The sequence below is a fragment of the Dipteris shenzhenensis genome, chromosome 3 (genome assembly GCF_047967505.1).
Source record: "Dipteris shenzhenensis isolate YYH24624 ecotype China chromosome 3, Dip_SZ_1.0, whole genome shotgun sequence".
NCBI classification, from domain to species: Eukaryota; Viridiplantae; Streptophyta; class Polypodiopsida; order Gleicheniales; family Dipteridaceae; genus Dipteris; species Dipteris shenzhenensis.
This window is the reverse complement of record NC_141598.1, coordinates 21730008-21757968: the sequence shown is the minus strand read 5'-3', so window position 1 is coordinate 21757968 and position 27961 is coordinate 21730008. Positions and strand designations below refer to the sequence as shown.

The window sequence follows — 27961 nt, the reverse complement described above, 5'->3', positions numbered from 1 at the left end:
AGGCCACTAATGGCTTAGGTGGGGTAGGCACTAAAAATTTTTACGCTCATTCTCTCCATCTCTTCCATGCACAACGTACGTGGATCTCCTTCTAGTGGAAGTAGAGGTATCAGATAGGCGCTAGAAGGTGGGGGCATTTCCTATAGGCAGGAGCGAAATTTGCTCTGATATCAGATTTACTATATTTAGAAATGTGCTAAGGAACAGAAAGGACACTGAAATAGCAAAGAACAAGGAATATTTGTATTGCTTTAGTGTCTGTAGTGTGTCATCCATACAGTTGGGCCTCTCTTATATAGAGAGTGAAGAGTCACACATGAAAAGGTGTGTACTCCAAAGTGTATGTGCATGAAGAGGTGTACCCCTTGTGAAGTGTGTGACCCTTGATGAAAGGGTACATTACAATGGTAGTGTCTCTTCAATAGAATGTGTCTTTTGTGAAGGATTGTGCCTCCTAGGAAGTGTCCCGTCGAAAGGCCATAACCTTCCACAAGTATCCATTCTTCAAACCATCCATAAGTCTAAGGTTAGAGAAAGGAATACGTCACAGATTGTGACAACATCTACTATTTGATGCCACCTGCCAGAGCCTACTCGAGCACATCTACAACAGCCAAAACATGTACAAGCAGCTAGATTGCTGCTATAACAGCAAAAAACTACCTGCAAACTGCAAAAACGATCGAAAAACCTGTGTGCAAAAGAGCTCTCTCTCTCTCTCTCTCTCTCTCTCTCTTCTGCAATCGCCTTTCTTTCCCTGCTCAATGTGTTACAACGTAGCAGTTTGCAAAGAGCTACAGCACTAGACCGCAAGTGAAGGATAGCAGCTCCAGCATTTCGTCAGCAGCAAAAACAGCCAGACAACTTCACAGTCAGCACATACAGAACAACGACAAACAAGAGAGTTCGCATATTTCTACCCTCAAACAGCAAATTTCTGTCCTAATACATAAAAACGAAATTCACAACCTGAAACCAGACATAATTTCAAAAGCATGCAAGCTTTACTTATGTTATGAATTCACAACACAATCCAAATTTGACTTTCACAACCTTAATTTGCAAAAACCAAAAAGTGAAATTGTGATGCTCACACACGTACAAGAAGCAAGCACGCAAATTGAAGCAAGCAGATAGAGTAGGCTCTGATACCAAATGAGATACAGGAGGCTTTGATACCAAATGAAACACGCCTTTACAAATTAGCCATAGCTACCCTAGGGGTCCTTACACAAGATCTACTATCCACAAGCTAACTACAAACACCACCAATGTTAGTATAAAGACACAAGGACACACATGGTGTAGGCTAGTGCATCATCACCCAGCCGTAGATTCTTGCAAATATTTCCTAGGTAACACTATGCAACGTAGTTCCATCACCGATTATAGGAGGAGGTTACATGAGTGGAGGGGTTAAAGAAATAATGAGGAAATCTTTAAAGAATGGAGCTTATTGCCCAAACACAATTCTACATAAGGAAGTGATTACAATTTACAATAAGACAACTAATCCAAAGCAAACAATACTACAAAATTTGTGTGTCCCAACAAAGGCAAACAAAGGTGAAAGTAGGATTTGAATGGTTTCTTATTTTAGTCTAAACTATTTAGCTTTTGGCACACAAAGGTGAAAGTAGGATTTGAATGGTTTCTTATTTTAGTATAAAAGCTTTACTTGCCTACAAGACCCCTTGTTTAGAACAGATCCCCTTTGCAGCCTCTATTGTCACCTTGCTGTCCGGATTCTGCAAACAAGACGTTGGTGCCATAAATTCGATCACTTTTCCTTCCTGCAAATCACCTCAGCCAGTCCCTCTTCTCCAAAAGATCTCGCCTCTACAAACAGAGCGACCCCCAACTGGTTGATCGTGCTGTTGTGGCGACATCTGCCCACAACTGGACTGTTTGGTCGCTGATTCGACCCCTGCTACAGCAAACCCTAATTTCGAATTTGGGAGCCTGAAATTTGTCTTCAACCAACCTTGACATGAGGACCTCTTTCAGATCACAATTGATGCTGTACCCTTTCCAGCCCGAAGCCCCTGTTGGTACATGATTTTCAGCAGCAAACTGACAGTCATTCGTTGGTACCAGGTGGCCTCTTTCCTTTCCTTCTTTGAGGACGTTCTCTCAACACATATTTGCTGTTTTCCTTTTGAAACATTACAGCATGTGAACATCTCCTGAAACCCTTGGTAACACCCTTGTTATCTCTTCAAACACCCTTGTTATCTCTTCAAGGATACCTTAGGCATCACCTATCTCTCAATACCATGTTCAGATTGCACAACCAGCCCACTTTGGAGCCTTTGCATCGTGGGTCTTTTGTGTCACGTGCCCTTTTACCGACTTGGACCGCATCCTATATCTTTTGCATGAGTCACCTCAACTTCACTACTTCCTCAGCACAATCCAGGTTGTGTTTCACGAGACACGTAGATACCCAGAACCCGATATTCCACACGAGTTTGCTGTCCATCTTTGGAGAGACTTTTACCTCTTAGCTTCAACATCTCCAGAGTACTCTCCACCTCATTCAGCTCCCAGATTTCCTCCTGAGTAGGTTTCACCTTCCCCAAGATAGTATTTACACTCTAAAGGCACTCCTCTTGGATATCCTCCTCTTCTGACAGCAGCTCCTTACCTTGTCTCAGATCCGTAGACTCTGCAACCAACTCCTGTCCTCTCATGAGCAGAAACACCCATTTCGGCATCACCAGTGTTACCTCCTTCAAGACCTCCTTTGCCAGATTTCCATGAGTGGTTCCATCTTGCCTCGTCTGCCCCATCTCAGGGAGCAGCCCGGATCTTCCTCCAGGAATGCTACAAACTAGAGCGCAATCTCGTGCTCTTCTCACAGGGAGCTCAGACATGTCGAATTGCTCGCATCCAACCTCTTCGGAGATAAGCGACTCTAATCCAAAAAAGACCCTTGAAGTAAATGTACATGGCGAAGCATTACTTCAACTTCAAATTTCTCAACTTCAGGACATCATTTCCGATTTGGTCCATAAAGTCCAACAACTCCAGGATTCTCGCAGTACGACACATATAGAGGATGAGGTGACGCCACCCGATGACTATGTGGATCCGATTCCACCAGAGGTAGAAAATGTTGAACTTTGTGCCCTCTACCGCTTACTTCAAGCTTCCAAAACTAAAAGACTCGACATAAAACTACCGGAAGCCTACATTAGTCAACAAAATCGCCGAACAGTTGACCAATGGCTCGCTAAAATGCGCATGTACTTTGACATTGTCGACATCACTGAAGGCAAGAAGATTGCCTTGGCAGCCTCACTCCTCAAATCTCCATTTGAAAATTTACATGTTTCTTTAAATGTAGTTTATGTTGATAGTGTAGCATGTACACTTGTTTTACATTATAGAGTTTCTTAGCGATGATCCACGGGTTGTAGGAGAGATTGAACAAGGGAAGGGAAAGAAAAAGAATGATACTCTCAGGGATTTGGGAGGGAATTAAAATGAGCATTTTAAATCGGCAAATTAAAATGTTTTTTGGTGGCAATGATGCTTAAAGGATGGCAAAAGTGTGACTTGGGAACGTTTTGAACATGTGCTCCGTAAGCAATTCATACCTTCCAATGCGGACTTTCAAGCACGCTTAAAACTTCGACAGTTGGAGCAAATGGGCTCCTTGTCTTCCTACATCTCCCAGTTCACCACATTGGTGCTGGAGATTGATGGTTTGACTAATGATGATTGCCTCCATGGTTTCATCTTAGGCCTAAATCCCTCGTTACGCATTGATGTCCTCAAAGCAAACATCACTACCATTGCTAGCGCTATTGCTTACGTAGAGCACATTATAGATTTTCAGAACACAGGGAAGCAGAGTTCGAACAAATCATAGAACTCTACTTTGGCCAAGGGTGCTCGCCCTTAAGATAACTCAAAGTTCAGACAAAAACTCGAGTAATTAAGGTCATCGATAGTCTCAAGATCCCAACAAGTCTCAGAAATCCTATGAAGCACTCCTCTAAGGATCGTGCCTCTTCCTCTTCACAAAGTCACGACCATCATCACTAACACAAAGGTGCGGCCTCTGACAAGAAGAACAGCTCTAGCACAAAAGGACTTTGTACGATCTGCACTGGCGACCATAGATGGTTCGATTGTCCAAAGCGACCCAAGCAAAATTCCAATATGGAACCCAACACTTCCCAGGCAGAAGATGCTACCCTTGCACAAGACAAGAAAGGCGAAGCTATTCAAATGGCAAATACAATCCACATGAGCCTTGCCAGTAACCACGAATCTTCCCTGGCCACTCAAGTACTTTGCGTCAAAGGATTGATTTGTGGAACAATGGTCACTATCCTCATCGACAATGGCTGCTCTCATAATTTCCTAGCTGGTTCATGGCAAAGGAACCAGTCCTAGTGCCAAGTGCCAAGGACTATTAGATCAAACTCGCTAATGGAACTACCTTCTTGTGCAACACCAGGATCAAAAACCTGTCCTTTTGCATCCAACATTTTACGGATAAGTTGAATTTTGACATCATGCCTCTTTCTCGGTACGATGTCATCTTCGGACAACAGTGATCAATCAATTTTCTCAGCCATACTATCCAGTTTGTCCACCAAGAAAACTTATCGAGCTAATTGGTTCTAGGGACTCTCCTTCAACTCCAGTTGCCTCCGCCTTACAAGTAAAGAAGTGGGTTCGTAAACGTCAAGTAAAGACTTCACTTTTGTTGGTTACGGTAGTTGAGGAGACACCGACAAAGGATCCTCCTGAGTATCTCAACCAATTCTTTTTCTAGCCTTACTTGGATATTTTCCCATAGGAATTGCCGAAGTAGTTACCACCTCGACGACCAGTGGATCATCCAATCGAACTTATTCTCGGCAGTAATCCACCGTCACCTCCTTATCGAGTTTCTTACACTCAAAATGAAGAAATCCAAAGATAGGTGACCGAACTAGTCGACGAAGGTCACATTCGGCCTAGTCGCAGCCCTAATGGATCTCCTCTACTACTTCTGGAAAAAAAGAATAAGTCAATGCGCCTCTGTATCGACTACCGATCCCTCAACAAGCTCACTATCAAAAACAAGTATCCATTGCCTTGCATTGATGATCTTTTCGATCAACTTCTGCACACGACATAATTTTCAAAGATTGATCTTTGTTCTAGTTATCATCAAATCTGCATACGAGAAGGCGATAAGTACAAGACAGCTTTTCGAACAAAGTATGGACACTATGAATGTTTGGTCATGCCTTTTGGGTTAAACAATGCTCTAGCCACATTCATGATACTAATGAACGACATCTTCAGGCCTTTCCTCGATAAGTTGTCATTGTTTATCTCAATGACATCTTCGTTTTCAGCAGATCCTTACACGAGCACAAACAACATCCTCACCAAGTTTTTGAAGTTCTCCATGCAAATTCTCTCTAGATCAATGTTGAGAGAGTTCTTCAAAACGCAACTCGAATATTTGGGACATGTTATTTCAGCCCAAGGCATCTCTGTGGATCCCAAGAAGGTTGAGGTAATCCAAAATTGGCCTACTCCTAAGAATGTTCATGATGTCCGCTCTTTTCTTGGATTGGCAAACTTCTACCATACAAAGGTCTATTAGTTTTTTGAGATTGCAGCTCCAATGTCCGAATTATTGAAAAGCACGGAAGTTTTTCAGTGGCTTTTCGAAACAGAGTATAGTTTCCAACAACTCAAGCAAGCACTCACTACCACACCTGTTATGGCTATCGCTGACCCAAACCTTTCGTTTGAGGTTATGACCGACGCTTTTGACATCGCTACAGGAGCAATCTTGATTCAAGAAGACAGTTATTGCTTTTAACAGCCATAAACATTCCGATATCCAAACCAGATACCCGGTTTATGATAAGGAGTTTCTTGCTATTGTACATGCTTACCACTCTTGGAAACATTATTTCATGGGAGCCGACTCAGTGGTAAAGACAGACCATCACTCTCTAAAGTATATCTTTACTTAGCCAGTAATGAACGCTCGTCAAGCATGCTGGGTTGAGTTTCTGGCCAACTTTCACATGACCATTAAGTACATTCCAGGAGTATGCAATGTAGTTGCAGATGCTCTCAGCAGGTTAACTCTAGCATCAGCTATAGTAACATTATCTGTGGATGTTCCGAATTCTTTCAAAGGGAAGTATCTCCATGATAAAGACTTCGGCACAGTAGTACAAGTTCTTTTGAAAGATCAAAATTTTACTTCAGAATATAAGATCTTCTCATCCTATTCTTATACAGACGACCTTCTTACTTTCAAGATCGCGTCTGTGTACCACATGACAAGGATGCTCAACGTCTTTTGTTAAAAGAGCATCATGTAGTTCCTTATGCTGCCCATCTAGGCATGAACAAAACTTACAGGTTACTCTATGCAACATACTACTGGACTCATATGAAAAGTGACGTCATCAAAATGGTTATGTCTTGCTTATCTTATCAACGAATGAAAGCAAGCCGACGACTTCCAGCAGGACTTCTTCAGCCTCTTCCAGTTTCAACTGAAAGGTGGGAAAGTATTTCCATGGATTTAATTACAACACTACCACGATCATCCAGAGGTAACACTCAGATTATGGTAATTGTTGATCAATTGTCCAAAATGGCACACTTTGTTGCTTGCAAAAGCAGTGCATAGGATCCGGACATCGCCAAACTCTTCATACAACATATCTTTCGACACCATGGATTGCCTAAGAACATCGTCTCTGACAGAGATCCTAACTTTACCAGTGACTTTTGGATTTCTTTGTTCGAATCCTTGGATACAACTCCACCCAGAGTCAACCGAGTTCTAGAAGAAATGCTACGACATTATATTCAGTCACGCTTAGCAGCTTGAGAAGAGTATTTACCACTGCTCGAGCTTGCTTCTAATAACTCTTTCCCTAGTTCCATTAGCATGACTCCATTCCAAGCAGCTTATGGACACACTCCAATTGTACCAACGAATTTTGCACTTCAACATCGAGTGGCCCTAGCTGATCAACTGGTTCAAGAAACGCAAGATATTCTACTCCAAGTTAGGGATCTTATGCGAAAAGCGCAAGAGCAGTATCAACGGTCCGCCAACAAACGTAGATGTCACCTTGAATTTGAAACTAGTGACATGGTGTTGTTATTTGTAGCCCCACATTGCTACAAGACAGTCAAGTCTGTGTTTTCTAAGTTGCGACCAAGATACCATGGACCTATCTAGATCATCAAGAAAAATTCACCTTTAAGTTACAAATTGGAATTACCATCATGGGGTAAAATTCATCTGACATTTGATATTTCTTGATTAAAGACGTATATTCCAAGGGATGAAGTAGTTCCTCCTACAAGTGACTATGTCCCAAAAATCAAAGACGTTTATATTCTCCTTATTCTTGAGCGTATTTTTGACCATCGACAGCGAGAGACTCGACATCAACTTATCACGGAATTCCTTATTCTTTGGCGAGATTTGGATGACTCCGACGCTACTCGGCAATCTGATGAAGACTTACAGCAGTACCTTGACATATTACAGCAACATTTTCAGAATTTACCATGATATTTTTTACACCAGTTCATTATCTCCACCAGGGTCTTATTTTGAGTGGAAGGGGATGTCACAATGTGTGACGTATTCCTTTCTCTATACCTTAGACTTATGGATGGTTTGATGAATGGATACTTGTGGAAGGTTATGCCCTTTCGACGTGACACTTCCTATGAGGCACAACCCTTCACAAGAGACATTTTGTTGAAGAGGCACTACCATTGTAATGTATCCTTTCATCAAGGGTCACACCCTTCACAAGGGTTACACACCTCTTCATGCACATACACTTTGGAGTGCACACCTTTTCATGTGTGACTCTTATTCTCTATATAAGAGAGGTCCAATTGTATGGATGACACACTATGGACACTCAAGCAATACAAATATTTCTTGTTCTCTGCTATTTCGATCTCCTTTTTGTTCCTTAGCACATTTCTAAATATAGTAAATCTAGGATTTCTTACAGATGTTGCATGCAAGTGCATGCAGAGGTAGAGGATGACAGGCACTTATGGCTTCATGGTGGCCACTTAGAAGCTGGAAGTGTGCTCGGTGTGTCATCTTGCAGGGCTGTCCTTTGTTCGTGGCAATGTAAAGCAATGCTTGCATGCACAAGAAAAGTATTGGCTGTATGTACTTCTTTTTGGGTTGTATGCGTAGAAAGGTGTCACATGCACCCCTACACTTGGGTGCAAGGTGACACCTGGCTACATCAACAAGTGCTAGTAGATGCCTAAGAGAGGTGATCTTGTCATATGTTGTGACCCCTTGTCCAGGGACAATCATGCATGAGCTACGTAGGTCAGTCTCTGAAGCTGTAGGACAAGTCCATGTTCTTTGGTACCATTGGAGAACAGTCGGCATAGTATTTCTATCTTAGGGTGTAGTTAGGTCTAGGTCTTAGCTTAAGGTAGGAGCCTAGAAGGCCCCCCAAAGGATGGCCTAAGGAAGAGGGCAAGAGCAGCCGAGATAGGAGCCCGAGGAGGGCCCCAAACGGCAGCTGCAAGCAAGAGAAATGGGCAGGGGAAGGCGCCTATTTATAGGCTGCCTTTGCCCCTCCCTAGACAGCCCATTGGGCTGGGCTTTATGGCCCAACCAGCCAGCCAACTAGCTGCCTGGTTGGTCGGCTCTCTAGGCTGGCTGGGTTGGACAAAATAAGTCCTTCCATCCCAAAAAATAAGGGGCCTTGTGCACCCTCATTCTTCATCCATTTCCTCCAGCCTTCAGCCATTCTCTTCAGCCTTGGTATAGCCCTAGCCCTTCCAAGACCTCGCAGTACAGCAACAAATCTTATACATGTATTATGTACACACACACACACACACACACACACACAAACGCTCGTGCTTGATTGTCCCTAGATTAGGGCTGACAAAGGGGTCATGGCATACGACGAAATCACCTATCTTAGGAATCTACTAGCACTTGTTGATGTTGCTAGTGTTGGAAATGTCACCTTCCCATCTTTAAGCCCCCATATGAGGAGAGCATGGGGGAGGGAGACCTAGGGCAGAAGATGCCCACAGAGAGAGAGAGAGAGAGAGAGAGAGAGAGAGAGGGGGCTGCCACATGGGCAACACCTCACAAGAAACGATACCTGGAGCTCCAAAAGCTGTCTCAGGTAGCGACCATGTGCAGGAAAGGTGGCGAGGGCAAAAGTCCTTGGATTTGGCATGGCAAGAGGCGCAATAGGGTAGGGAGTCTCTGGGCAGTAGGCATCTAGGTGGTAAACTAGTTGGCAAGGGTTGTGGGTAGGAGAGCGACATGCAGCAAGCCCTAGAAGTGGTGCACACGACGGAAGGAGCCAACACTTGGTCCGTTGTTTGGAAGGATGATAGGGCTGCTAGCCTATCAAGCCTGGAACATGGCTGCACATAGGGGGGTTGGACCTTGTATATATAGGGGAGCATGTCACGGGGACATGACGGCGACATGATTAAACTAACCATCATTGAATTTGGCCTAGGGGTACCGGGCTAGGGGCATAAATTAATGTCCAAAGGGTACCTTTGATTAAATGTGCAACAAGTGCAATTCCTAGTGCTATTAGCTTGGTTCCATTCACTAGGGTCATGTCTTGAAAAGTGACCCCCTAGAGCCATTAAATGCCCACGTCCACCTTGGGTCAAACTTTGCCATGTGTCCTATGTGTGTGTGTATGTTTAGTATAAATAATTGTATTATGTATAATCTGCACTCTATTGATAATTATATTATATATAAAAAATATTTTTTAATATACAAATTGTACCATTTTGCCGTTTCGTCCGTTTCCGTTTTGGCGGGGGCCAGAAATGCCGAATCCCTGGTTTTTCCCTGTTTTTGTTTCTTCCTTTTCCGTTTTGGCTGGCAACTATGTGTGTGTCTCATTTGGAAGCACCTGGAAGATCCTGGAACCCTATCCTACTGTTCTAGGTCTTCATCCCTACCAAGCAATCTCTTGTTGAGGGCATGCGGATTTGTGGAGCTCCCTGCTGTTGGGCTGAATGCGTTTTTGCTGATTTCTCCACGACAGATCTTCTCCTATTGGTGTCTCTTGTTGCTGGCATGCTCCCTGGGCTTGAGCGACTTCATTCTGGGCCTTTTCCAGATGGTTTTCTCGACATTCTTCGTGACAGATTGTTGCTTTTTCACTGTTTGAAGCCATAATCCTGGTCGCCTATATCCTGGCTCTTGTCTGGTGCTGTGCACACTGAAATCGGAGGTTGCTATTGGCTGAAATCCTTAGTTGGGTGGGCAACTTCATGGCTGGTTGGTTGCTGATTGCTGATTGACTCTTCTCATGATTCATTCTGGTTCTGGAAGGCAGTCAAGGATAGCCTCCTTGCCAAAATCTACGGATTGTTGGTCAACCCACTACTGGGGTTGTTTCGTGTTGGAAACAGGCTCCTTTTGGGTCACTGCATGGGGGAGCTTGGTAGGCCTTGGACTCAGTGATGGCCTTGATTTGTGAGTATGCATTGCTTGGTATGATGTTGGATCATTCCGTTTGTGGTTTGATCATTCTGTTTGTGGTATGCTTTGCTACTGAATGGAACCAAGTGGGTAGCACTGGGTGTTGGTCACTTGGCACAGCCACTGGCTGGCATTGTACTGGGTTGCACCTGCAGTGAGTTCAGGAAGGGAGTCCCTTGTAATTGAAGTAACCAGTAAATAAAGAAATACCGCAAGGGGTGCCAAGTGTTGGGGCCAATAGGTGTCACTGTGTATGCTTATTGAGTAGGGGCATTCTAGCCTCCCTTGTTTCTGTGATTCAGTGATGCTTTGCTGTGGAATTGTATGCTTTCAGTATTGCATTTGGAAATGGCAATGGAATATGCAGGCTGTATTTTGTTGTTGTGAGCAAGTAAAGTAGGATCTACTGCCTTTTGTCATTCAAAGGCCGGTTACAGGGCATGTGCCCTAGTTTTGTGGGCAAACATGCCCTTGTTTTGAGCCCTAGAAGGGACACATTTAATGGCCCAAAGGGGACAGGTTGACCGACCAGCAGGTCGGCCATTTTAGGTCTGTTGGATCAGTTGGTTGGCCAGCCCTCTTGGCCTATAAAAGAGAGGGCCTAGTGCTCTCATAAATCATCACTTGGAGCAGCCTTTGAGGAGTAGAAGGAGCAGCACCAGCAGCAGCAGTTGGGCCTCATCCTGGAGGTGAACCTGGTTGGAGACCTGCAGACTTAGCTCACTCACAAGGCTGCCCACCGAGGCTGGTTTGCAGATAGCAAGGTGGAAGAGATCTGGACGGAAAGCTCGAGGTGGAGCACGCGGGCTCGAGTCTAGAGATAGCCGGTAGATAGGAGAAGTACCTAGAGGACCACACCGTTGGTGGGACTTTGGATCTATCTCTTTTGTATTGTATGCATAGCTTTGGACGGAAATATATTATTTTGGTGGTTTCTCTATCTGGTTGGTTCATTGTCTATTGATGAGTCTGCACATCTATGCTATGCACATAAGTTTAAGAAGTTTGTGATTCCACACCCCACACCACACCGTGTGAGCTCCTAGGATATTCTACCAGTCTTCTGCTGTGCGTACCCTCTGTTGGTCGATTTCTAACAACTAGGTGTCACCTTCCACCCAAGTGCAGGGGTGCATGTAACATTTCGTTCTTCTTAACTTGGCGGTAAGTACATCGCTTCAAATTAGTCTGCCAATATTTGTGGGAACTCTTGAAAAAAACTTTCATCTAACCATACCGCTTCATGTGTCCCGCAATCCTTGAACTTGGTGTAGAATTCGTAGATGTGGTCTTGACCCAGGCTTCCATTTATGGAGGAGAAGCTGCTTTGGCTCTATAACTTTTGCATCATCGATCGCTTTGGTTTGTTGCTCATCTGTGATATCACTAAGTGCTAGGCTAATATAAGGCTTCGACCACGAGACGTGAAAGACATTGTGCATCATCCAACTGTTTGGAAGCCGCAACTTCATGGAGACGTCGTTGATCTTTTTGATAATTGGGAAGGGTCCAAAGCTTCTGAAGGAGAGATTGGGGATCGCTTGCTTACATGTTTCAACCTTTGCTTGATAATCCTTAAGTAAACCCAATCATCCTCTTTGTAATTGACATCTCGACGAGATTCGTTGGCTTGGCGTGTGTACGCTTTTTGTGCTTTGGCTAGGTGGTCTTTAACGGTCTTCGTAATCTCTACCATGGATTATGTAGTCTTATTGGCTTCAAGAGATGGGGAGACATCTTGGTAAGGAGTGAGGAAAACCTCCAGTTGAAAGTTGCTTCATATGGTATATGACCAATGCTTGATGAATATGTATCAGGCCTGTACGAGCAGAAGATACTGCTTCCACTTTAGTGCACATCATGACAAAAAGATTTTAGTACATCAAATGCCAAGTGATTACATACCTTTGATTGCGTGTATGTTTGTGGATGGAATCCACTAGACATCTGGAGCTTGGTGCCGATGTGTTCAAGAAGGGCCTTCCAGAGATGTAAGGTAAACTTTGAATCCTTGTCTGTGGTAATGGTGTTAGAAATCAACCAACAGAGGGTACGCATAGCGGAAGACTGATAGAATAGCCCAGGAGCTCACACAATGTATGTGGGGAGTGGAATCACAAACTCCTTAAACTTATGTGCTTCAAATAGATGTACAGACTCATAAAATAGACAATGATCCAATCAGATATAGAAGCTACCAAAAGAATGTATTTCCGTCCAAAGCTATGGACACAATACAAAAGAGATAGATCCAAAGTCCCACCAAAGCATGGTCCTTTGATCTTACCACCGCGTACTTCTACTATTTGCCGGATGTCTCTAGAACTTGAGCCCGCGTGCTCCATTGACCTCAGCTTGTTGCTGCCCTAGGAGACAGCCAAGATACCAGCCCCAGTACAGCCACTCTTTGGACTTCTCTGCCTCTTGGAAGTAGGCCTGAGGGTGTGTGGGTAGCTGCTCCTGCTGCTCCCCATTTTGCTGGACTGCTGGATGCTGTAATGCCCTGCTATGGGCTGCTTTTATAGGCCTCTAAGGCCCTCAAAATACCTGACCAGTCTGCCCATAAATGGCCGACTGGATCAGGCCCTCAGCCGACCACTCCTGCCTATAAGTGGGGGCCCAGCCCCCCCTTTGTTGTGTGTGCCAGTCGATTGGCTAGCCCCCTCTGCGTCCCCCTATTTTGGGGCTGTGTGCTGGGCCATATGTCCGACCAGCCAGCTCCTTGGCCCTATATAAGGGCAGGGTGCTGCCCACTGCAGCCCCTCCCTTCCCTTGCCATCTGCTGTGCTACTGCCAGGCCCTCATGCAAGCCTTTCACCTGCCCATAGACCTGTTCTTACCTGCTGCTCCAGATCTGCCCTTTTGCAGGCCCGTTCCATCCTTGAATGCCCCACCGCCTTCTACACTGTCTCTGGCGCCATCTGTTGCAGCCTTCATCTCTTGTGAGGTGCTGCCCATGTGGCAGCCCCCCTCTCTCTTTTCTGGGCATGTTCTGCCCTAGGTCTCCCTCCCCCACGCTTTCCTCATTTGGGGGCTTACAAATGGGGAAGTGACCTTTCCAACAAATGGTTAGTGACAAAACCTCCAGTAGGATACCAATGTGTGATGAACAAGTGGGCTACATATTTTGCATTGGTTGTCTACTTGCAAGGAATAAGTATACAAAATTTGCTAAAGCGATCAACAATGGGTAGACACTGAGTATTTTGCGTACTTGCAAATGTTGGAAGGGTGCTACGAAATCCATGGTGATATTGTGGAAAGGGCCTTCTGAGATTGGTAAGGGCATAAGCAAACCTATTGTCTTCTGATAGTACACTTTGGCTTTTTGGTAGATTTGACATCTCTGCACATAACTGTACGCATCCTTTCGTATTTTGGATAGTAAAAGTAGCCTTCTAGTTTCTCCAATGTGCTATTGATGCCTCTACGGCCACTTGTGAGGGCGCAGTAGGCATCATGGAGAAGAGCATGCCGCTTGTCTTTAAGCGCACATAATCTATGCTTGTAGAAAAGCCACCATTCTTGGATTGAGTAGTGGCCGGGTGGCAAAGTCGTGGCTAATTGATATTGAGTGCCGAACTCGGCTGAATCCACGTAGTGTGCCTTCATAGAATCGAGGTCTTTCCTTGAATCTCTAGCACAGTTGTCCCTGGAACTGTCTAAATGGATGCTTTGCTACTTAGAGCGCCGACGATGGGGTTATTCTTCCAGGGACATATTCTATCATACCCTCAAATTTTTGAAAAATTTGACTCCATCGGATCACTCCACTATGAGCTTGGCATTGTTTGAAGCCATTTTAAGGCTTGATGATTTGTTTTGATTGTGAAAGCTCGTCCATAAAGGAATGGCTTCCAATGCTTCAATGCTTGAATGACTCCAAGGAGCTCTCTATCTAGATAGAATAATTGTTTTCTGCGTCATTCAATTTTTTGCTATAGTAAGTCATGGGCTTGTCTTCTTGCTGTAAATTGCCCCAATGGCCACATTACTTGCGTCTCTGATGACCAGGGATGGATTCTCCCAAGATGCTATTTCATAATTGGACCTGCAGTTGCAAATTGTGTTAAGTCTGCAAAGCTGCTTCGGTGATTGAAATCTTTCGCCGGCGTGTCTTAACCCCTTTTAATAAATCTATTAAGGGTGTTGAAGTGGTGGAGAATCGGGGCATGCGAGAGCTGTAGGCCTAGCAAATCCCAACATAGGATTGGATCTCTTGAGCCGTCGTGGGAATTGTCGGCCTGAACCTTTTTGTGGTCCAAGTGGATGCCATTTGCATTGATAATATAGCCTAGATATTGTATTTCCATGAGCCCAAACTCACTCTTTTTGGCATTGAGATAAAGCTGATTGTCATGCAAAAGCTCAAGGGCTTTCTGCACATCCTTCAATTGTTGCTTTGCTGTAGCTGAAAAAATTAGGATATCATCTAAAAAGATGAACACTCCTATATGCTCAACGAACACTCATGACATTATTTTATTGAACGTTGGTGGTGCATTTTTAGACTAAATGTCATGACTACGAAGTCGTAATGAGCTCACTCTATCTTGAATATTGTTTTTGGGATGTCAATGTCAAAGATTCGGACCTGATGATAACCATTGTTAAGGTCTATCTTGGAAAAATATTTTCCTCCATTTAGTCGCTTCAAGATGTACTCTATGCGGGGCATAGGAAATTGATTTGTTGATTGTGATCTTATTAAGTGCCATATAGTCCATGGATAATCGTGCGGACTTATCCTTTTTATGTACAAATAATATTGGAGCCGCAAATGGCGATGAAGATGGCGAGATAAACTCAGCATGCAGTAACTAAGTCAATTGTTGTTCTAACTCTCCCTCCATAGATTTAGATAAATGATACAAAAACTTGCTTGGTGGGGTAGAGTCTAGAATTAACTCGATGCGATTGTCCTCTTGTCTGTGAGGTAGCAGTTGGGGTGGTAAATCATTCCGGAGCATAATACCTTGGAACTCTTGGATGAGATCGGCCATGCCTTGCCTCAAAGGAGGAGTGAGTTGCACTTCATTCAAATGGTAGCGGACATACACAAGCGCATCTTTGCGAATATCACAAGCTGCTTGGATGTGGGAAATCAGAGGGATACGAGCTGCTTGGATATGGAAAATCAGAGGAATCGCTGAAATACTTTTGTCCCCATGGTTGATGACCGGCTCATATAGTTTCGACAATAGTGAAGGAATCTTGCTGCCAATCAGGCATAGGTGAGTACTCTCAGAACCATTGGATCCCCTATATCATGTCGCATCTTGTTGGAAAGATTCCATGTGAACTATGAAAGAAAGTTTTTCGGTCCTATGCGGAGTATCCCATACGAAATGGGTGACATGCGTGCTAGGGTCAGTATGACTATTGACCCAATGCTGCCATCATGTGACCGCCTCATCGGTCAGGTGAGAGGCTTGCTAAGTGGACTTTGTCTTGTTCGTCTTGAATACGTGCTAATAGAAATTGAGCAACAAACTAGTGAACAAATTATAAGTTAGTTGAGTGGTCGCACTTAGCGTCATATTTTGTGAAGCGGCATGAATCAGGTGAGCGGAGTAACCTTCACTGATGTCGAAGCTGGTGTGGATGTGGGAAGCATTGTGCTCATGCTAGCTTGCATAGTGGACAACATTTGTTTGTGTTGAAGTAACATTGGCTTCCCAGTTGAGTTGGTGATACTTCTTGGCTTGGGTCATTTTGTCATGTCTAAGTACCTCCTCATGTTTGCACTCCTTGTGCATCAATAAGAGCAGTTTTTTGAAATCCAAGATTCCCTTGTCTTCTTCTGAGCTTGCTCCCTTTGCTCTCCTCCAATTGTCTTCTTTTTCTTCCAGCTGCAATGAATTTTCTTTTAGCTAGGATGAGAGGAGCTAATTATGTTCCATGAGCTTCTCTAACATTTATTGAGTGCTGGGCTGAAGCATACTTTTTTGTCTTCTTGGGAGTCAAACTCTTGCTCCTCTTCTCTCGTCTGTTTTATGTAAAAGACCATCATTGGGAACATTTTTCCTGGAGAAACTTCATTCTTGTTGGTCTTTGGATCTTGTTGAATCTTGCCTAGTCTTGTGCTTGAGTTGATAAGAGTATTGGCAAGCTGAAGTTGACACTTAAGTTCATTTGTTGATTTGCATTTGTCAAAAGTGTAACCTCATCATTTCAAATGATGGATGTTTGGATTCCTGTCCCACCCATCAATTATGCATGCCTCTGCTGATTTTTCTTTTTGTGCTGATGCATGGAGCTTTATATTTTAAATTTTCTATGCTTTGGATCCCTTCGGCTTGATTTTGTTGAGTTGAAAGTATTTTATTTTGTTGCGGGATTGGATGGGAGCTCTTTTTGTTGAGGAACATTTGTATTGGATGACTTCATGCTTAGTGTGTGCCTTGTTTTTATGGACATAGAAGAACTCTCTGCAGGTTCTGCACATTGTCGGTTAGGTATCCAAAGTTCCTGTAGCTCATTGCATGGTCTATCAGTAGTTGCCAGTTTTGTTGGAACATGGGGATTTTCGACTTTCTTGATGCATCTTTTGGCGATCCATGTCCATCTTAATCTTCTATCCAAGTGTTGATGTTTATTCGGTACAAAGTAGTGCACATCTTTCTTTGGTATCCAGACAGATTTTGTCCTTGGTTGTTGCCATTGCACCCAATTATATGGATTGGAATGCCTGTTGTGGTTGAATGACTCTTTCCTTTTCGGTTGATGAGTCCTTGTTGACATTTTCTTTTTTTGCAATCTGATTGTGTGATTTTCTTTGGAGTCATCTTTGATCTTTCTTGATATTTTTGACGACTCCTTTTGAATTTTGACAGTTGGTGTAGATATTTGATAGGGATTGGTGTCAATTGCGAGCATTTGTTTGAGTTGAATGAGCTCCTCTTTTAAGTCTTGTATCTCATTGTTTTGCTTTGCACGACATGAAGTAAGTTTGTTCTTTTTATCCTACTCCTTTTGTAGTTTTTGCTTGAGCTGTCAACTATAGTTGCCAAGTATTCTGGAATCCCTGCATTAGTTGAACATGCTCTTGGAAAACAGTCTTGAGTTGTTGCAGATCTTGAATGCGTCAAGAATTGGTCTTTCGAGGGTTTTGATAAGAGAGTGGATCCGATTGTTGTACCTTTCACAACTAAGTACACAATAAGGAAAATAAGTTTTGGATTCCAAGTATACCACAGTGTGAGTTCGGGGGTTACATAACCTCACCTTGGCTTTCACTGCATTGTTGTGCTCCTGCTTCTCTCTCCTTCTATTTTGTGCCTCTCAACTAAGGTCTTCAGTGGCTTAGAAAGGAGCCCCAAAACTTTTTTCAGAACCATTGCTGCACACTTATGTTGCGTTCATTGACTAAGGTCTGCACAGGTGCTAAGGGCTGCTTCTGCTTGCTGGTACCTCTGCAGCACCCTCCTGCTGCCTTTATCTGCCCCTTCTAGTGCCTGGGTGTGCTCTCTTGAAGGAACGAGCTGCATCTCTGATTGTATGTTTCAGCACACTGTTTTGTGCCTTAAAATGGTACCCATATAGTAGGTAGGACCTTTGCCCATTATGGAAACCAATAGTGTTGCCTTGTTGATAGCCATTTTGCTGCGTGCATACTACCAATTTAATTTTCTCACACTTCATTCACCTTCACTGCCCATGTGTAGTCCATGTGTGCTCTAGTTGGGCCACCTTTGTGAAATCCCAAACACTATGTTGTCACATCTGTTACTTCCCCTCATTACTTCCCCTCATCCCTCTCACATCTATTACTTCCCCTCATCCCTCTCACATGGGGCCTTACATGTGGAGAGTTGACACTCTTTCCATTGCATTCTCTTTCTCTCTGACATTGATACTCTTTCTATGGCCTATGGCACCCTTCTCAATTACCCAAGGCCTATACCCACCTATCAAAGAATATGATCAATCCACTCCCTCAAAGAGCATTCATGCGTACATTGAAGAAGGTCGTTTTACATGCCTGTAACTACGGCAATTGAACATTTACATGCCCCAAATGATTACACAAACTGCATTTTTAGAAAGCCATTCTAGATTGTCCACGGACCATCAATGCCATTCTAGATCACATGTGATGTTGCCACAAGGTGGCTACCAAATGCTCCACATGTTGTGCTCATCTGTCCCCACAATGGGGCTTTGTAGAGGCCTTTTGCCCTTTGAGATATGGCTGACTAGATCTGAATTGGCCGACCTAGTCTGTTGGCTGGCCAACCAGTCTGTGCCCCTAAATGCCCCACATATGGGGCCCACTGTTGGCTGCTGTCCAGCCCAATGCAAGGGCCCATCTGTGGCCCAAAGGATGGCCAACACCATGGCTGTCCTTCAGACAGGTCTATGCTAATGGGTGGATGATTAAATAAACAAGAAGGAAATCAATATACTGCCCATATGGCAGCCTATTTGCTAACCATGTGGCAACCTGTTTATCTGTCACCATATCTCCTATTTCCCTACAGGTGTCACTCCCCCAGTGCTTTTCATATGGGGGCTTACATGTTGGAATGTGACCCATATGGCATATTCTCCAACACCCTTTCTCATATGGGCTGCAATCCAATCCTCAAAGAATGGCTCCATCTGCTTGTTAGGAAGAATGCCCATGAATCTATTGAATGCATTCATCAAATTTAGTCCAAACATTATATTTTGTACTCCAGGTTCTACTCTCTGATGGCATGGTACATGTCATTTGGAATCTTCTTTGCATCATCCACACTTTACGTAAGCCATATTGGGTAGCTGGTCCATGATGTCGCCACTCGAATTGGTAGTGATCATCTGTTTGATATCATTGTGAATCTCCAAGTCGATCCTTGCGCGAGATATGTTAGTGGTTGGCCCTCCTAAGATCCCCTGCACCAAGTTTCTGTCCAGAAACTGACCTGGGACCTCATTTGTCTCTCAAGCACTGCTTAATGTGAGCATTTTCAGACCCTGCGTCTCCCAATGTGCCAACCATACACTCCATTTGTGGCTCTCCAGTCTCCGACACAAAGTCTTTAACTGGGTCTGCAATGATACTTCACAACATTCTATTGAGTTCATAAATATATAATGAGAAAAATACCTTTCGGATGTACATTTGGATATTTTTTGCTATTGTAACAAGCCCGGCACACCTCCTGAGTGTCATCCTCTTCATTGTCCTGTAATTTTGGAGCCATGCAATAGTCGTCATTGTACTGCTCTTGAAGTCTCCAAGTAGCAGGTACAACTCATCTTCTTTCCCCTCAGTATTGATTGCCTCACCCTCAATCAGGGAATCTAAGCACCATGTGTTGTTCTTCAACTTTCAAAGAAATCTGACTCTGTTGCACTAACACTCAATGTTTGACAATCTACTCTGTTGCACTAAACTCAATGTTTGACAATCTGATAGTCCCTCACTGTTTACAACTCTTGTCTTGGGGATTCTTAGGGAAACTACCAAGAACAGCTCCTCTATCACCACTATATTTGCTTTAGGTTCTTGCTTCTGAGGTTGCTCCTCCTGTGGGATCGATGCCACTGGATTTGTTATTCAGGTTCATTCATTTGATTCGGAAGGGGGTGAATGTGCTTCCGAGTGATTGTGGAGACCGATCACTATTGCAGGGATGACCTAGAAGGTTTCTCTTTTTGCCATTTTTATTGGTTGTATTGGTTTCTTGTATGTTTTGTTGAGTCAAGTTGTTCCTCTTCTTCCCATTGTTTTGGAAAAAGGAAGGCTCAACCCCTTCTGCCCGTTTTATACCTGAGGGCATTATGGATTGAAGGAGTGCCTCTGCCATCTCCACCAATTTTATTCACATTAAGTGGCACTCTTCCTATGTTGGCACATGTCCCAATTAGCAAGTCGTTCTTGCTTTGGTGCAGTTATTGTTTTATGGAAATCAGGAGGGACCATTTACAAGTGGCATTGGTCCTAAAGCTTTGACACAAGCTGTATATTGTACAGCCGCCTATGGAAAACGTAACTGTTGCAGCTATTGTATTTGATGGTTTCAAAGAGTGCCACAATCAGCTTGTATCGCACTAGCTGGTGATCCATGTGAAGGCAATTGCTTAAGACATAGTATGAGGCAGCACAAACACGTTCCAAAAAAGCAGCATTTAATGCTATGAGGTCTGCACGCATGCAGTAAGAGCACAAAATCCCAGAGGGCTTTACAAAAATCTACAAGACAAGCTTTACTCAAAAGAGGTAAGTGCTCTTTTCTGAAGAAGTATCATATATGGAAGTTGCAACGACTTGCTCTGAGGGTGTCTTGGATGAGGATGGGGTTAACTAGCCTTGGATATGATTCTAGTTTGTCATGCTAAGGCACAGATATGCAGCATCAATGCACGAGTGAAAAAGCAAGAAGGTCAAATGAACAGGACTGATTGGCTGAATGTTGTCCAGCTGTGACTCTAGAAAGTGCCTACAAAACCATCTTCTGGAAAAGTCTGATCAGTTGAAACCATGCAAAACCATTGTTTGAACTCGTAAAATCTTTGAGCCTTTTTTAAACTGCGCACAATGTTTTTTTGAAACAGCTACTCAATATAAGAAAGAAGCTGTTACAAAAATTTCAGTAAAAAATGAATCAATCTAGTGGTTGTTATTTGCATGGAAATCTAGAAAAAGAGGGCTCTTGTTTTATGCTCTTTATGCTCTCATCCTTTTCTTAGTTTTGGGGAGAGAGAGAGAGAGAGAGAGAGAGAGAGAGAGAGAGAGAGAGACTGATGTAATTTTGTGCAGAACCTGTCTCTGTTCGGGGCGCTGGTAATTTTCCTAGGTATGAAAAATTTGGCATACAAGAAGACGAAGAAAGTCAAGGCAAAGGCCAACTAAAAGAGCAGATCCAGTTACAACTTTGGATCCTAGGTTGCTCCAATCTCAATCCCATAAAGACTTGAGAAGTTTTATTGTGAAAAGAGGAGCCTGTACAAAATATTGGTTCATAATAGCTTAATTTAAAATATAGGTGGTCTGAGGTAGGGTGGGTGGCACCATTCTATCGGCGTATACCTGCTTGATTAGCATTTGATTAAGTAATTTAGTCTGGTCATTGCCTTGACACGTTGAAAATTTTGCAGTAAGGAGACAAGATTGGAGGTTCTGACAGAAAGCACACCTTTTTTTTCAATCCTCTCTGAACAAGTTTTTGGTCGAGCTGTTATCTTGTACTCGGAGAGATACCATGACTCCTAGATATGTCCTTAGAGCTTTCGCACTGCCACTTAGAGTCTCTTGAGAGCTCTAAGAGTGTGCTTTTGAGTATTTGAGACTATTCGTCTAGCTTTGCAATTGGTCGCAATACCGGTAGGGGTCTTCCTGCCATTAAGTATCCAATGATATATCCATAGCCCATTCACATTGTGAAACACTCACCTGTTAAACCGTGGTCAAGTACGTGAAACCATACCCATGCTTTTTTTTTCAAATAAAAGGGTCCATATTTATAGAGAAGTTACAATTGTATACAAAAAAGGAAGAATAAGATTCAAACACTATCAAGAGTCACTATCTTGAAAGTCTATTCTTTATTTGGCAAAAGATGAAGCACCATAACAAATTTTCCCCAAACATTTGAGATTGTCGATAATCTCTATTGTTATTTCTACAACAATCGTTAGCTCGTTTTGGTACTTCCTTGAGAGAGATTTTATTGTTTCTTGCTCTCCATATTCTCACCTTCATTGTAACTCTTGCTACATGCCACGAGGAAATATGCCCTTCATTCAAAGTATCTTCATCACTTAGTAATGCAATTTTTCAATTAAATGAGATATTGCTTTCTTTTTTCTAATTACTTCCTAATGCCTCTCCATAACCATAGCCATGGTGGTGCAGATGAGATGGTGGTGCAGAAGAGGGTACAAAAGATGGTACAAACCTTAACAGTAGACTTGTGTTAAATGTGAGGTGATTTTTAACATGTTGCCAATTCTCATTTGCAAACCCTACATTACATAGTCGATTTCTTTCTACTGCTTTTGATGTATAGCATAACCTCTTGCTTTGAGTCCGTGAGGCGATGAAGGACATTTTGAGATTTTCATGATGATTCTTAAACATCATAGCCATTCAAATATTGGGATTTTTATCTTTCACAACACGTTAGTAGTAGACAGTTAGGGGCCTCCCAAGGGAAGGTAGGTAATACTTTAGTCATGTTGTTAGAGGTGAAAACAGAGATAGGTGTAGTTAATGAAAAAATGCCTATGCTAGACTTCAACATTCATCAACAATAAAATAGGAGTTGAGGTACTAGTACTATGTCATGATGAGGCAATATTAGTATGGTATTCACATTGCTAGTGATCACAACTATCAAAGACAAATCATCTTGAAAAAGGTGAAAAGTACATTGATCGTAGTGGATATTAACTAGGATTTTAAAAAATTATGCGAGCAACAGAAGAGGGTATAACTAGGAGTTTCCCAAAGTGGGGGAAGATTAAAGCAATTAAACAAAGGGGCGTAGAGGACATGGCATCCAAAATGTGTTTATAAAGCTAGAAAATAGCTACATGATTACCTGCAGTGAAAATCGGATTACTTAGGTACTTTGTCTCTTGCTTGAGATTTCCTAGGGAAGTTGAGGGCCTTCCCTTGCAGGGGGTTCCCAAGTTGGTTTCAAAATTGGCGAGCAATAATCCTTGAGTTGCTAAGTGGGGAAACACAAAATCGAGCTAAGAAAAAGTAGAAGCCATGGTATCTAAAAAGTGTCTAGAAAGGTGAAAAACAAGTGCATGATGACGCAGTGAAATTTGGGAGTTTGTGTGGTGATTACAAAGGTCACTCCTTGGCCTCATATTTCTTACTTAGCCTCACGCATTTCCTTGCAAGAGATTCCAAAGACATCTAATGTTCTTGCTTAACCTCATGTAGTACCTTGCAGGGCATTGTAAAGGCATCTAATTTGTGAGCTGCAAGCAAAAACAATAGAGAAAGCAAGCAAGAAGGAGAATCGAAATAGCATCCAAAATTGATTCATAAAGATGAAAAACAACTGCGTGATGACATGCACTAGAAATTTTGGATTCTTGTGTGATTGCACGGCCTTTCCCTAGACAAATGTCAAAGGTTCTTTGTGAGTTGTGAGTGGGTAAACAATAACTAAAGATAACAACTACATGATGACACACAATGAAAATCAAGATTCCTATTGTGACTGCAAGCATAATCGATCGAGAATTGATTATTAAGGACTATACATTCCAAGGGTGTCTTCATGATCTAGATATAGCAAGCAAACAAAATGGAGCATCCAAAATGTATCTCTAAAGGTTAAAAACAATTGCGTGATGACACATAGTGAAAATTGAGATACTCGAGGTGAGTGAATTTCCCTACCTCACGTTTCTTCATGATTTGACGGCCTTATGTTTTTGGATAATTCCTTGTCGTTGGATGATGAATTGTAGTGATCGATTGACCTCTTTTATATGAGGGTGTATGTTGTGATTAATTAACGTTCTTGCCTTTTGTTTTGGGTGTTCGAAGAGGGATTGTAATGGGTGATGATTTTCTTCTATCTTGTACGCGTACAACTAAATCACAAGGGTTCATAGACTTTGTCACTCTAGATTGTTTTGCTGCAAAACCAATAAGGTTCATTTCAAGCATCAAAAGGACCACTAATTACCCCATCAAAGTCCATCCATTTCATTGTAGACCTTGCTGTAAAGGATAAACTCACCCCTTTACCTTAAATAGTAAGCTCAGATACCAAGGGATGTATTGCCCATGCATAAAACATGCAACCAGTTATATCAGTTAGGCATGGAGGCCTATTTTAGTTGCCTTTCATGTTCACTCTTGATATGTGTGTATGTATGCCGACTATTTGTCTGGTATCTTGTCTCTGTTGTTCCCAATATAGACTTCACCTATGAATATATGCAACATGTTTCCTTATTCATTGTGTATTTAGAGTCTTATTCTTTTTCTATTCTCTTGATCAACTTGTTTTCGACAATATGTATTGCATCTTTGCATTACAATTAGACTCACCAATAGACCAATGAAGTTCACTTGATGCACGTGTCTAGTCTATGGTTTCACCACCGTGTCCCCACTATTGGGGTAGTCGTACCTTCACCAACAGATTGAGCATGCGGAACGTGACATCGTAGCCACCAGAACCAACAAGCAGCATTCCACAGATGTAACTTGCCCTTCATTGAATTAGCACATAAATTGATTTGATGCTTGCACGAATGCATTCATACCCTCAACAGTAACAAGTGCAAGGAGGAGCTGTTAAGATAGGCAAGAAGAGGCCAGGGCCAAACAAATGGCTAGAAAGGCCAAAACTGGCAAATCTCCAAACACAGAGGTCAGGGCTAAACAAATGGCCAGAAAGGCCATAATTGGCCGACCAGATGGGTCAGGCCTATAAAAGGCAGTAGCCCCCTAGCTACTAACTCACCTTTTTTGGAACAGGCTGTTGCACACCTGCGCTCCAGCATTTCTGTTGTCTCTGCCTCCTCTGCCTCCTTTGCCTCCACTCCTGCATCCTCTCCAGCATCCTCTGCATCCTCTCCAGCATCCTCTGTATCCTCTCCAGCATCATCTGCTTCCGCTCCAGCATCTCTGGCTCCTCTGCTTCAGCGCCAGCATCTCTGTGTCCTCTGTCTCTACTTCATCATCCTCTCTTGCTACTGCTCCAGATCAGCATCGACTTATTTCTCTACTGCTGCTGTATTATTTCCCCTAATTCTGTAGCAAACCTTTGCTCTTCTGGCAATAGTTTGCTGACCCAGGATTGGTCCAGATCCAGCTAGTGGAGCTAGTGCAGAGTCCACTTCAGTTGGCTGTTTTGAAGGACTGCTGTTTGCTCCCTCCATAGTTTCTTTCTCAGATATCTCTTATCTTGTATTGAGTTCCTTTGGTGATATATATTTCTTCTTCAGCTATCGTTAGTCTTCATTGTTGTTTTATTTGTCTCCAAGTACTTTCTTTATAGGAGCCACATGCGCACTCGGTCTCAAGGTAATCCTGAGCCGATTGTTCCTATGACTTGCTTGCCTAGGCGACGTCGTCGATCTTCGTCTGATGATGATGAGGGCTCACCAAGCAACAATTCTGACCATGATGGTGAATCATCAGAGTTTGCGGGTCGAAGAACTTGGAGGCGAGCCACAGACGTACCAAGTCTTGCCCTCCAGAGAGACCTGTTCGGTGCAATCAACATCCTATTAGCCCTCCAGATGAAATTTAAATTCTTTACTATGTTGATTGCTTTTTGTGGTCATGCCACATGTACCTCCAGCTGTAGCTGTTGGTGTGGTCGTTGCACTGATTCCACAAATGGTAGCCTCACCGCAAGTTAAGTACACTCGCTTTGCGGGAAAATCCAACGAAGATCCTGATGCACATGTATGTCAATTCTAGAAGGTGTACATGCCTAAATGTTCCTCAATATGTTCCAAATGAGGTTGCACAAAAAGAAGCAGTCTTTGAACTCTGAGAGAGAAAGTAGCCCAATGGTTGGCTGAATATGCAGTCGATCATATGATATTAAAATCACCTTTTTGCAGAGGTTCCCAAGGAGAAACTATTCTCCAAGTCTTGGAAGGCTTGTAGACACTGAAAGAAGGTGATCAAGACATCAAAGATTATGCAACTTAGTTTTGCGACAGATGCTGCAACGAGTCTCTCAAGCTAATCAACTTGCAGCAGGTGAGGTGCTAAACGAATACTTCATCTCGGGTTGTCCTAAGGGTTGCGAACAGATATAGACCATGTTGGCTGATGTGATGGCCCAAGTGATCCAAAGGGGAGAATCCTTGCATGGTAGGTCCACACGCCGCAAAGCCAGTAAAAGAAAAGGCAAGAGGAATTCCCCCAAACATAAGAAGCACCACCGCATTGATGTGGATATGGCTTCTGGCAGTTCTGATGAAAGCTCAAACAATGGCAACAACGAGGAGTTGGATGCTGAGGAGGAGAGAAATCCAACAAGTCCCCAAAAATAAGGATACCTCTCAGGAACCAGAGAGTCTTCGGCTGGTAAGCTTCTAAAGGATCTCTGGTGCAGTCATTATCGGGATCCTGGTCACATGTTTGTGGATTGTGCTCTCAATGAAAGGTGGTGTGCGATCTATGCATCTAATACTCCTAACACAAGTAGTTGCCAAATATAACGGACGAGGACAATGGGCTCGTAACCTAAATTCTAAGGAAGCAATAGTTTCCTTTGTCCAGAATCAAGGAACTGATGATACCAACACTTCCTCTTTGTCTAGAGGCGGCAGAGGCAACGTTCATGGCAATGGACATGGAAGCGGAGGAGGATGCAGTACTAATATTCTAAAGAAATTCCATTTATGCATGGGAGATGGGCATTGGAGATTAGAATGTTTTGAAGCCTAATAATATGATCGGAAGAAGACTGAGTGCCAGCAGCAGAGTGCTAAAATGCCTAGTGACTCAATGGTTCAGATAGTGGAGGACGATCTGCAGGTCATGCCAGATGTCAACATAGTTACCAGAGCAGGCTTATTAGTAAAGAGTTTGGCAAGTAGCAAGGTCCCTCCACCTTGTTGGCCTACTCAGGAACAAGTTCGAACACAAGTTGCGGAGTGGATCGCGAAAGAGGTAGTTCTTCCTTCGACACCTTGCAAAGTTAACTTCTCTCTAGACATGGTTACTATGAGCCATGAGTCACAAGTTACAGTGATCAAAGAAACATTGAAGGACAATGTGAATGGCAGTTCATCTGCGGAGATGCTGCCAATGTCAACTATTTTTTCAAATACATAGACCCTGAAGGTGGGAACGAAGCAAGCTAAGTTACCGGCCCAATTCGAGATCACCAATTCTAGTTTGGGTGCTCTATTGGAGGCACTGATTCATATTCCATTGGGATAATTGATGAAATTAGTTCCCCAATTTCTTAAGAGGTTGATTGAGTCTTTACCAGAAGACACTTTGTCACCTTGGATAGCAATTTGCTAGGCAGAGCTTTCCCCTATTCCAACTGTTCCCTTGACAGATATGTGAATTCCAATGATCTCTGCTCAATATGAGGGCAAGTGGTTTAATCAAGTCATGATTGACAATGGTTCAGGAGTTAATATCATCACACTGAAGACATGCCAAGAGATGGGATGGTTGCACTGGGAACCAACATCGTTCCTTGTGCAAACGGTAAATCATGTACAACCTATTGGGATCGTGAAGTCTATTGTCATGATATTGTGGTATCCCCTTCCTACTATCTTTTGTTGTCCTTAATATGGAAGTGTATTCCCCAGAATATAGCTTCTTGCTATGCCGACCTTGGTTGCAACAAGCACGTGTGAAGCAAAATTGGGAGCATAATACTTTGTCATTGCAATGTGGCAAGAAGAAAATTAAAATATCTATGGGTTTCACCCTCGAACTGGATGATGCAGTCCAACCAGTGATCATTGAGACAATAAAGATGGTCACCAATTGATCTG

At 43.1% G+C, this 27961-nt stretch overlaps 1 protein-coding gene across 3 annotated transcripts in view; it reads left to right on the top strand.

The window, feature by feature from the left end:
* The window catches only part of LOC147903513 (uncharacterized), a 36717-nt gene extending 14178 nt beyond the window's left edge, over window positions 1–22539 (top strand). The window contains exons 5-6 of one of the 3 annotated variants that reach the window (XM_087372756.1): window positions 21264–21389; window positions 22359–22539. In XM_087372756.1, coding sequence (XP_087228882.1) covers window positions 21264–21356 — 93 coding nt within the window. In that variant the 3' untranslated portion in view covers window positions 21357–21389; window positions 22359–22539. Of the gene's footprint in view, window positions 1–21263; window positions 21692–22358 lie in introns of those variants that run through there. The other 2 variants (XM_087372755.1, XM_087372754.1) reach the window with 2 other exon arrangements.
* The last annotated feature ends 5422 nt before the right edge of the window (window positions 22540–27961 follow it).